Raw genomic sequence first — 11,946 nt, forward strand, 5'->3', positions numbered from 1 at the left:
ATATTTTTACATGAAGGGTTAGATTTTTCCTTTATTTGTTGTACCTTTTTTTTCAAATGAGTTTACTTTAGAATTCCTTTTTTGTTATTTTAAGTTTTGACTTTTTCCTGTGCCCATTTTATCTCATTGTGGTGGAATTGAGTGTTATTTTTGCATCACGTTGTAGGTTGAAATCTAACAAATAAATTTTTTTCTTTTTTTTTTAGTAAATCGATATATTTTTACATTAAGGGTTAGATTTTTCCTTTCTTTGTTGTACCTTTTTTTTCAAATGAGTTTACTTTAGAATTCCTTTTTTGTTATTTTAAGTTTTGACTTTTTCCTGTGCCCATTTTATCCACTGAAAGGTATTACTGTGGTGGAATTGAATGTTATTTGCATCACGTTTGAATCTAACAAATATATCATTTTATAAAAAAAAAAAAAAAAAAAAAAAACCTCCCCATTATATATTTGAGAGTCATATTTTTCAGTATTTTGGATTTTTCTTATTTAACATAAAACTGATATCAAACATAATATCCTGAGAATAACAAAAAAAATTTGCACAGAAGACTAGAAACTCGGGAAATAACTCTATCCCAATAGCGGAAGCTTTAACTTTGAGTGATGCTTTGAACTTTTCTCAGCAGAGGGGCTTTATAATATTTGCGTAGAGGGAGATTCTAAGCTAGTTATTGATGATGTTCTATACACTTGCGCTATTTCCTGAAGATTGAGACCAAATATTGATAATATTCGATGAATGGCTTCTTCCTTCCACTGTGTTAAGTGGAAGCATATCTTCCGGGAAGTTGATATTGGCCTTTTTATTTTCAAGCAGGAAAAAAGAAAAACTAGACAGAGAAACTAGTCGACACCAGAATTAAACTTGATTCTCTCTCTTCTGTTGTAGTTGAGGTTTCTCTTTTATAAAAGCACCTCAGTACCAAACCAGTACTTTATGTCAGATATAAAGCACATTTTCAAGAATTAAACTTGATTGACAAGTTGGTGCAACTAGTCAGGGTCTGCCCATATATATGTTTCACAACATGAAATCACAAGCTAGAACGCATTCACCAACAAGCTCATGAAAAACATGGAAACGTAGAAATCAGTCTACAAACCCCCTATGAAATCTACAAGTGTCAATTACAAAGAATAGAGAGAGAGAGAGAGCTTCTTCTTACTAAGCCCAAAAGCCAACATAAGCATCCTTTGTTTCCTTCACTTGAACCAGTAAGCACCAATAACAAACAAACTACAGTTCAACAGATGCAGCAGATTTCATTTAAGAAACGAAGAATCCTTTGTTTCTTTTTCTTTTCCTTTCTTGTTTTTTTGGTACACACACACCTTGCACGTATTCAAATCATCCGATTACAGCTTGACGCAAAAAAGACAACAAATTATGAAAAATGGGAAAAGGGAAAAGATGAAAGATGAATTGTACCAAGTGCATGTAGACGCCTTATAAAGAATATATCTATACGCAAAGCCCTTGTGGTTGATTGACTACCTTATTGGGTAACCGAGTCTTCGATGACAAATTTGAATATTCTCGGCTTCTTATAGAGTGAACTAATTCTCTGTGAATGGTAAAGAACTTGCTTCTTTTGCTTCTATTCCTATTTCCGTCCTTCCAAGAAATCAGCTTCGTTTGGGTTTCTGTGTTCATCATCTGGAAGTTTGATTCGATGAATACCAGAGTTTTTTCTGGCATATCAATATTTTCTCCTTCTCAATGCCATACTCAGTATTTTCTTTGCGGCATCCCCATCTCATCCCTTTGGCAATAGCCGCAACAGCATCCACTAAGTAGCTGGATTCTCGAACTATTGCATAGCCATTAGGTCGCAGGATTCGGTCCATCTCTAAGAGCACATATTTCATTTCGCATCTGCCCAAGTTTACTATTATTAGAACCATTTACAAAGTTGATTACCAACTCTGCGTGTGTGTGTACTTCCTATGTTGAATGAGGCAAGAGTGCATAAAAACTTAACATCCAAGATTAAGTAGTTAATTCAATATGCCGAATTAACAAAAGTTTTCAAAATATATTTCATGTGCCCAAATAAAGACAAGCCCATTTTTTACCTGTGGCTTTCGGCAGTAAAGAAGCCATCAAGATGTAGAAGATCATAAGTTCGAGGATAAGTAGAAAAAGCTTCACACCTGCCAAAAGAGAACAAATAAATCAACACAAAAACCACAAGATTTTATAACAATGACCAAAATGAGAGGTGCACCCAAAGTATGCTATTTATGCAGATCAAAGCTTTAATGCCCATATAAATGAATTTCAAATTACCAATCATGGAAAGTTCCGATAAGGCCTCGATCATAGACCACAGGTAATGTATTTGCAGCATAGGAAGAGACGACATTCATGACCCACAAGGGATATTCAATCGTGGCTGCGGCAAAACCACCATATACTGTATTCATGTCCATAACATTTCTGATCTTATCTGTTCCAATTGCCGGGAGCAACTTTTTGTAATGCTTCATTCGAACCCTCCAATTTCTGTCATCATGCTTGAAAGCACTAGCACTCCCACCATGCACATCAGATATACGCTCTGGTGCAACATGCAACCGCTCTGGCCATCGAGGGATGGCTTTCAAAGCTGACTTTTTTAGCTTTGGGTCTGGAACTACAACACAAGAGCGTAATGGAGTGTACCATCCTGAATCTGGTTCGAGGCTATCATCACATTTTGCAGGATAGGTGTCAGGCTCAGAAAGTTTATTGTAGCAACTGCTGTCTGACTGTTTCTGCCAAACAGCAATATCATCCTTCTTGTTGTACAATTTAAAGCACAGTGAAGTTAGCAGTTCTTGCAACTTTTCATAATCTGATTTCTGCTCTTCTATGGTTGTGTTCCACCCACGCCAGTGGTTTTCGTAGTTGACAGGTGGACCAGACAGGACCCAAAAACCTCCAGGACGGAGTATACGATGAATTTCTAGAAGGTAAATTCCACCTGACAGCAGGACACTAGCCATTAGCACAACTGGTAACAACACCACCACCTACCTCCAAACTTTAAAAGATAAATAAAAGTGATAAACGAGATGAGAGAAGGAGAAGAAAGGAGAAGAAAGCATTTTTGATTATATGATATCCTACAAAAGAAGTTCCTATCTTATGCAATAAATTACAGTTCACAGCTGAACCGTGGAAATTTTCCCTAAAAATGATAACAGGAAAATAGGAATTTGGTGGATGCAAATTGTCTAAAGTTGGTGCTATTTAACATTTCTACCGTACTTATGGAAAAAAAAAATCTCCAAGTTCCTAAAGTTGGTACTATGCTATTGCTAATTTGAAAACTGGTTCCAGCAGCTGGACATTAAGCTCTATAAAATGAATTATATTCTTTAGAACTGAAAGATTTTTTAAACAATTTCATAGAAGAAATACCAAATTCCGTCCATGGGATGAGGCATCTTGAGCAGTGAGCCATATCAAATGAGTTTGAAGGGAAAGGAAGTCTCTGTGTAGAAATGATGCCAAGAATGGCAGGAATTCCACGCTCCAGAGCAAACTGAACCTGAGCTTCATGATTATCTCTTGGGGCGAGAGAAACAGTTAAAATCCCACGATCTAACAAATCAGCTCCCCAACTTGCAACCTAGAAATTAAACAATTAAGGAGGTTAACTTCTGTAGATTCTCACAACTTTACTTAGCAGTTTGTGCTGCTTCAAGCACAATAAGGAAATAGATTATTACATTAGTAAATAAATTTCAATCATGAAATAAGGAAAGAAAGGTGCAGATGAAATTTAAACTAGCATTTTACTAGTATCAAAAAGGCAACATGCTTTCACTCACCAGAAATTTTCAGCTAAATTTGAACATGATAAATCGGGAAAACGTAAAAGAGGATGAAAGATGGACTCACTCCACACCCAGTATCAATGGCAGTTCGAACAGTCCCATCTTTCATTTCTGGAATAAGATCTTGCATCAAATCGACATATGCAGAAACGCCTCTAGGAAACATAGTTCCCCCACCAGGAAAGAAAAACTTCTCCCCTTCTTTTCTCAGCCAATTCTGATTGGACTTCTGTTTGTTAATCCAATCATATGGCACATTCCTGAAACCAAATCGACATGGTAAATTCAGGGAAACTTTTAACTCTTTTTAGGGAAAAAAAATAATTGAGACTTAACTGGAAACTTTTGACTGTACATAGGTCTTAAGCATCAAGCTGTCAACTATTTACCTGTACCAACATTCGTCCCTGCTATTTGGCCATCTGATTGGTAGCTTGTAGCCATCTGGAGGTGGAACTAAGCATTCTTTCCTCTCAAATACTGGAGGGCAGTGCCGTTCCATGAAAGTAAGCCGATGAACACCATATTTTCTCCACCTCTGTACAATAAGTAGCCACAATCTGATAAGCATCTAGCAGTGTGTAAGTTCCGAAAAAGGATAAAGTACCATAAAAATGATTAAGCAGTTACCCTTGGATCCGTGCACGGGGTGTAGTCTTGATAGTCACTGCTGCATTCAGCAAAGGTAACAGGTTTTACATGGAGAGATGATTGAACTGCCTTTGTGACATCTTCGACCTTGACAGGCTCAATTTTTTTTTTCTCAGAGCAGAAGATTCCACCAAGATAGAATGAAAGCCCGCATAGCAAAACAAACAAGATTGTCGTAGGGAAAACCCTGGTACCTTGGGGTCCCGGTTTTCCATCTTTATGTTTCATCATCTCAGAAAGTATTAACTACCTGCACACATACAAGGCTAGATATCTTCATGATTGTGGGATATATGATTTAAAATAATACTGATCTGCTACCAACCACGATTCACCGCAAAGAGCACGCACAATTTTATTCATGTAATCAGGCACTCAAACCAGACCCGTCACAAGCTACAAGGGATTTATTTTGTTCCTCAAAGGCGACTTCTTCTACATTTACAAACCAACTCAACTAAAAGAAACACATGTTCAATTAAATAGAACCTATCAACCAATCTTAAACCTTGACCGAAAAAAATGAATAAAGAAACATATGACTCAAATATTAAACAGGGGAAGCACAAAATATGTCGTGGATCACACACAGAAAAGGTGAGACTCAAATTCGGATCGATAGTAACGCAGAAAACATAAACGACTTGAAAGATGGCAACTACCGACACTTTCTACTTTCCATGTCAAACCTCCTTTATGTCTTTCACATGGCAATGGGCCCTAACTCCATCAAACTCCACCCTTCCTCTACTTTTCACTTCCCACTGAGCCAGAATGGCCAACCAAATATCAATCAAGCCATGGAAATCAAGAAAAGCAAAGTATTCAATAATTTCATCATTTCTTGAAGGCTAAGAAATGTTTTTTATGCATGATTTATCGTAACCACTGCTTGCCAATCAGCTGCTGCTTCCATTCTCAATCATCAAATTGCTACATTATATGACCTCATATCAAAGAAACAAACAAACGCACAAAATCATGGCAAGAAATGCACCTCAATTTCGTCGAAACGAAGCCAAAAAAACCCGAAAGATTAAGTGTTGAAGGCTGATTGCAGGCCTCCGACTGCTACATATTCATACAAAAGAAAAGGAAAGACAGATCAAAATTACCCATCTTGCCAAAAAGATTTACCAAGCATTGTAGAAAAAATAGAAAATTAAAAAAAAACGAGAAAACCCCAATTTTTGAAAAACCAGGAGATAAATTAAGCATTTTGCAATTGGCAAAAGTGAAAAATCCTGTGCGATCACCGCCGTGCAATAATAGGAAATTAAAACAGAAAACAAAGATGGGGTGCTGTCAAAAACCAGATCCAATGTGCAGAAGAAAGAAACCCATTACCAAGATGATCGTAATGTGTTCGACGCAATTACACAAAGAAGAAAAACATGAGATCTGACGGAGCAAAGGTACTAACTGTAAGAGAAGAATAAGAAGCTAATAACACAGCAGATGGATAACTAGTACCTTTATCTCTTTCTCTCTCTGCGTACAATGAGTATCTCTCTCTGCGTACAGTGAGTATCTCTCTCTACAATATCTCTGCAATCAATGGTTGTTTCATGAATTGAATCCCACAAACCCCAAAAATGGAGGTTGAAAATTAAATGGGTTTTTAATTTTCTGGGTGAAAATCTCTCTGTTCAGGAGAAAGAAGAAACAGAGAGAAGAGGAAGAGAGATTACTGAGGTGGGCTTTGCTTGGATAAAAGGGATATGGGAAGAACACAGTGGAAAGGATCTCTCTCTCTCTCTCTCTCTCTGAGCTAAAAGCACACAAACAAGCTTGTGCTTGGCAGTCCCCTCAAAAGCCTCATGTTTCTTCAGACTCCTCTGCTTCGCAGCTCTTTCGCTTTTTCTTTGTTTTTCTATGAGGTAAAAGTGGTAACTTCTTTCTGTCTTCCATTTCATTTTCACATGCATTGCATCCTCTCATTATTATTTGAGATATTTCCCCGTTTTTCTCCTAAATTTGTAAAAAGCTCTCAATTTTTACTTTAGTCGATTACTCATCTAAAATTTTATAAATAACCAATTTCCCTGTAATGTTAGATTTTAAAATTTTTCATCCAATTTTCATCCATCCAATTTTTCATTCATTTTGCTTCTATACAGTTGTCATGTGTTGTCTACGTGATCAAAATAGATGGAAAATTTTATGAATTTTTTTTTAAATCTAACGTCAATGGGAAAATTGGCTATTTATAAAATTCAGGAGGATAATTGGCTAAAATTAAAGTTTAAGGAGAAAATTGGCTAATTATAAAAATTCAGGAGGTTAATCGGTTAAAATTAAAGTTCAGAGAAAAATTGACAAACTTATACTAGTTCAGATTGCAAGTCGACAAATATGATGTGGTTTATCCTTTGAACTTTTAACTAATTGTTAATTTACTTTTTAAAATATATTTTTCCTCCAATTTACTATGTGAACTATATAAAATGACCAATCTAGAATTACCGTTTAGTTTACCAATTGTCCCTCGAATTTAGAACCGTTTAATCATTTATGATATTTATCGGAACAGATTCCTTGATACACGATTAATCACATGTTTTCAAACAAGTAAATATCGTTGCTAATGGTTTTGCTAATTATACGCATCCCATAACCAAACTTGTCACATCCTGTCCTGGCCCCATCACATTCCAGGCTCGACTCCGTCGTAACACGATATCGTCCGCTTTAGGCCCCGATCACGTCCTCACAATTTTGTTTCCGGAAACTCACACGAGAACTTCCCAGTGGGTCACCCATCTTAGGATTACTCTCGCGCGAACTCGCTTAACTTCGGAGTTCCGATGGAACCCAAAGCTAGTGAGCTCTCAAAAGGCCTCGTGCTAGGTAAAGATGAGAATATACATATAAGGCTTACAAGATCTACTCCCCTAGGCGATGTGGGATGTTACAATTCACCTCCCGTAGGGGTTCAACGTCTTCGTCGGCACACATCCGGGCAGAGATTAGCTTTGATACCAAATTGTCACATCCCCGCCCGGACCCCCACCACATCCCGAGCTCAACTCCGTCGTAGCACGATATTGTCCACTTTGGGCCTCAACTACGCCCTCACGATTTTGTTTCTGGGAACTCACTTGAGAACTTCTCAGTGGGTCACCTATCTCTCGTGCAAACTCGCTTAACTTCAGAGTTCTGATGGAACCCGAAGCCAATGAGCTTTCAAAAGGCCTCGTGCTAGGTAGAGATGAGAATATACATATAAGGTCATCTCCAACCGAGGGGTTCAGAGGGCCAAATGGCTGAAAATAGCCTGAAAACCGTCTCCAATTGAAGGCTAGGCCAAAGGGCTGTGGAATCTGAGAATGCCCCACAGAATTGGAAAAGGCTGGCCAGAAAAAATGGAAATCCTGCTGGTTATAACCGACAGGAATGCTTTGAATTTTTTTTACAGTTTTATTATTATTTTTTATTTACAAAATTTTTCCTATAACTTCTATTTTTCATATTTTTTTTAAATTCTATTTTTTTCGTGTAACTTTTATTTTACAAAATTTCTTTCATATATTTTTTTAAATTCCATTTTTTCCTATAACTTCTATTTCACAAAATTTTGATTCATTTTATTTTAAATTCTATTTTTTTCCTATAACTTCTATTTCACACAATTTGTTTCATATTTTTTTAATTATATTTTTTTCTATAACTTCCTTAGCCATGAAACAACATTAAATTAAATTAAATAACATGAAACAACATTAAACAATATGAAACAATATTAAATAACATTAACCAACATAAAAATTATACCAAAAAAAAACATTTAACAACATGAAACTTAAACAACATTTAAGTTGTAGTTGTTAAATAATAAATTATGTTTGGCCCAATGGCCATTTGGCCCTCAATTGGAGACGATTTTTTGTGACAGGGCTAAAACGAGCCCTCTGGCCCTTTGGCCCTCAATTGGAGATGGAGGCAAATATGGCCATATACTATTCATTAAAATATTAATATCTTGGAGAGCCAAATGGCTAAAACGAGCCCTCTAGCCAGCCCTCGATTGGAGATGGCCTAAAACTTACAGGATCCACTCCCCTGGACGATGTGGGATGTTATACAAAACTTGTAATTGTTTTGATAATTTTTCTCATGTAATAGTTTTTTTTTTTTTTTTACATACTATAGCGTTGATAAGTTAAATTGTTGAAAGTTAGGAGGTAGGAGGATCGTTGCGAATTGAATTTGCATTAGGATGTGCATGCATTATTACTTTCTATTACTGTGGTAAAACATCACCTGCTCATTGTGTAATAATTATGTTACTTTTTGATAAGTTTGAAAATAAGATCGGTCGAAGATTCTGTCTAGATGTTATTTTTTTTCTTTCCATATATATATATATATATATATATATATATATATATATTATAAATACATTCCTTCAAGTATTTATTTTAAAAGTTTTGAATTTTTATCATAGATTAAGAACATCTAAATCAAGACTTGGTTAATATTTTATTTTGCAATGGGACTTTTATATTTTGTGGTTAAAAAGTATGGCTTACCTAAGAAATATTCATGTCCATATACACTGCGTCAGAATCTCCATATAGTGTAATCCAATTTTACTTGACTTTGTTGCTTTTTATTTCCCTTTTTCTCATCAAGTAATAACATATTCTTCACTTCGACCATTTATCTCTAACAAGATTGTATCAATTTATAAGCCCGCCCTCAAACTTTACTAAACTCAAACCTCAATTTATAAGCCCTCCATCAAACTTTAGTAAAATGCATAACACAACGGTTTAACCTATTTAGTTAACTTTGAGCATCATGAACATGACCACCACCATCGTAGTCACCATTCCTCCACCACCATCACTCATGGATTGGCGCCACCTTAGAATCACCAACACCTTACTACCACCCACATTTTTTATAGCCCTAAACACACTCCTACAGTTGTCGTGGCCACCACCAGCACCATCATCACTTCCCACCACTACTAGCTCATTTACTAACTATCACCTATCATCTATAGGTTAACAACTCAATACACATTAAGTGCCATATTTAAATTTTATTATACATCTAATTAGTTAGTTAAACAAGAAAATTCACAAATCTTAATAGTGAATTGCTGTTATTGTCAAATGTTGAAATAAAAAAGACTTGTTTAATTTTATTATTATCAATTTTCCAACAGTAGAACTTATTTTCTTGGTGTTTGTGGAGAGGAGAGGAGTTGGTAGTACAAGTGGTGCAATGGGAGTGTTGAAGCACCCCTCCACTAAAAGCCACGAAGTCAGAAAATCACAAGGTTTCTGACAATTTTCATATTAATTTATTCCTTGGATCAGTTAATCTTTCGTTATGACAACACCAGCAATCACCGTATGTCAACCTTAATTTTCTTTGTTTTTTTCCTTCTGAAGAAATTATTAAAGTTTGGTATTTTAGTAGCAGAGAGTTCGGTGTTTTGAGTCAGGAGACCAAAATACTCCAAAGCCGGATGGTTTCATGCCATCCCTTGTCGAACATGCTTCCAAACTATTACGTACCTTGTTTGCGTGCACCTTAAAATATCTGCTTTCACAAAAAAAAATAAAAAATTACACAGTATATTTACACTTAAATATGAAAGATAGAGCTATCTCACCCAATCAACCAACAGCGAAAACTTAGTATCGAACTCGCTAACTGTAAACCCTAAGACCTCTCATTTGCAAGTATTAAAAATATCACTAGATGAAGTTTTGAAAATCCTTAATGACCCAATACTTCATTATATAAACTAGTAAACTTCATAAGAGCATCTAGAATGGGTTCTGTAAATAAACTCCTAAAGATTCCAAAAAAATCAACTTCAATTAATCATGCTCCTTATCCACATCCTTAGATAAGGATTCATTTAGGAGCTCCTAAATATAAAGAGGGGAAAAGGAGCTCCTAGTGGCTCTCCATAATTAATGCTTACTGTTTTAATATTATCTCAAATAAATAATTCATTTTTATTGGCTAATTATTAACGCATATATTTGTACTCACCACCCTACTTATAATCTTTGGATGAGTTTAAATTTTGGAAGTGGTGTTTATCTAGTACACAGATGTCGAAATTTAAACTTATCAAACGTTGATAAATAGGGTGGTGAATATCACCATCACTTGAACGTGTTAAGCAAAAATATTTCCAATTATTAGCTCCTAAAATAACTTTCCGATAATTTTAGCTAAAATTTTACTATAAAATAGAGACCATTATTGAAGATAATTTTAGAGAGCCCTTACAATAACTTTTCGATAGTTTTTCTTTTATATTCGGATATTATAAATTTTCCAGCTTGTACGTACATTTTCATATATGTTATAAATAAATAATATTTATTTGTGACACACCCCGACCTGGAAAGGTCGAAGCATGCTGGCCATCACCGTGAGCTGACGTAACCATAAGGGTAAGTGATGCAAAAAGTGAATAAGATTAAAACTAATTAGAACTAAACAGTGATAAAGTGCACAATTCGTGGGTTGAACCCACTATAATTATTCAGAGCGTAAAGACAGTGAGACTACAGAAGAGTAGTCAAAGCAACCAAAGTGCACTTATTACATAATAGTGATAAGTTCGTACGTCTAAAACAGAAGAAAATGTCAGAACTGCTGGGATTCCTCGAGTGCCACAAAGAGTACAGTTATCTAGGTCCTGGAGGGGCGAAAAACAAAGTTGAGTGGGTCAGCAAAACAATGCTTATAAGAAAACCTTTCACTTTGAAAATACTAACCCCTCGCCATAAAACAAGTATAGTTTCCTTAAAACATACTACTCAGGTATATAAACAATAATTCGATAATATTAAAGCAATATAATAATCAGAAATATGCCAAGTAATGATGTGTCAAATGCCACAGTAATAATCATGTGATAAATCAAGTATAACTAAGTGCTCATCCATCTAAGCTGACACACAAGTTCGAATAGATGGTTTCTGACACGAACAGGACTGGGTGTAATCAATATGCTCTCGTACTATGATCACGTGAAGACTGGTGCAAAAGCACATCACATACAAGTCGGATTGCCTAATGCAATCTACCCGACAAGACTGGCACCTAACTTGGATCCAAGGCGAGCGAATGGTGCGGATATGAACATACACGTGAAGGACTGGCCCTGGTCCTAGGGCTAGTACTAACACCGGGTGCAGCAAGATGAGCATGTACAAATATGTATGAATGCCATGACAATAATGATACTAGGCAATATAGGCGTAAAAGTGAAGTAAATACGCATTTATGGAAATTATAAATATGTATAGGTATAAAACAACTGCCCACTCACAAGTACGTCGCTAGGTCGTAGCCCCCGAGCCTCACTTGGCCTTGTAAATCCTCGGGATAAGTTTCCCCTATATGTGAAATAACTAAAATAACATTAATTAAAGCACATAACGGAAACCTAAATAAAACCCCCATAGTTTGCTCAAACCTAGG

The 11,946-nt window shown here is 35.9% G+C and overlaps 1 protein-coding gene across 4 annotated transcripts; it reads right to left on the reverse strand.

Moving 5' to 3' along the window:
• Positions 1-1,244: 1,244 nt before the first annotated feature.
• On the reverse strand, positions 1,245-6,345 carry LOC126606222 (probable methyltransferase PMT21). 4 transcript variants are annotated; one of them, XM_050273575.1, is made up of 9 exons: positions 5,956-6,345; positions 5,480-5,550; positions 4,462-4,732; positions 4,221-4,369; positions 3,896-4,091; positions 3,413-3,623; positions 2,297-2,972; positions 2,083-2,160; positions 1,245-1,882 (listed from the first exon to the last, which is right to left on the reverse strand). In XM_050273575.1, exons 3-9 carry the CDS (start codon positions 4,711-4,713, stop codon positions 1,660-1,662), a joined length of 1,785 nt encoding a protein of 594 aa, XP_050129532.1. In that variant the 5' UTR covers positions 4,714-4,732; positions 5,480-5,550; positions 5,956-6,345; the 3' UTR covers positions 1,245-1,659. The 4 variants fall into 4 exon arrangements, with proteins under 4 accessions (XP_050129532.1, XP_050129531.1, XP_050129530.1 ...); XM_050273574.1 differs by having other exon boundaries at positions 5,480-5,553; XM_050273573.1 differs by lacking the exon at positions 5,480-5,550 and having other exon boundaries at positions 5,956-6,344.
• Positions 6,346-11,946: the final 5,601 nt, after the last annotated feature.

The sequence above is a fragment of the Malus sylvestris genome, chromosome 16, assembly GCF_916048215.2.
Source record: "Malus sylvestris chromosome 16, drMalSylv7.2, whole genome shotgun sequence".
NCBI classification, from domain to species: domain Eukaryota; kingdom Viridiplantae; phylum Streptophyta; class Magnoliopsida; order Rosales; family Rosaceae; genus Malus; species Malus sylvestris.

Bases quoted from the DNA above. Each gene is read 5' to 3' on its own strand.
- LOC126606222 (XM_050273575.1), bottom strand. From the start codon at position 4,713: ATGATGAAACATAAAGATGGAAAACCGGGACCCCAAGGTACCAGGGTT. The intron at 4,092-4,220 runs GTAAATAGTTGA...ATTTGGTTTCAG, and splicing joins AGGGACGAATGTTGGTACAG to GAATGTGCCATATGATTGGA. The intron at 2,973-3,412 runs GTATTTCTTCTA...TCCTGCTGTCAG, and splicing joins CATCCCATGGACGGAATTTG to GTGGAATTTACCTTCTAGAA.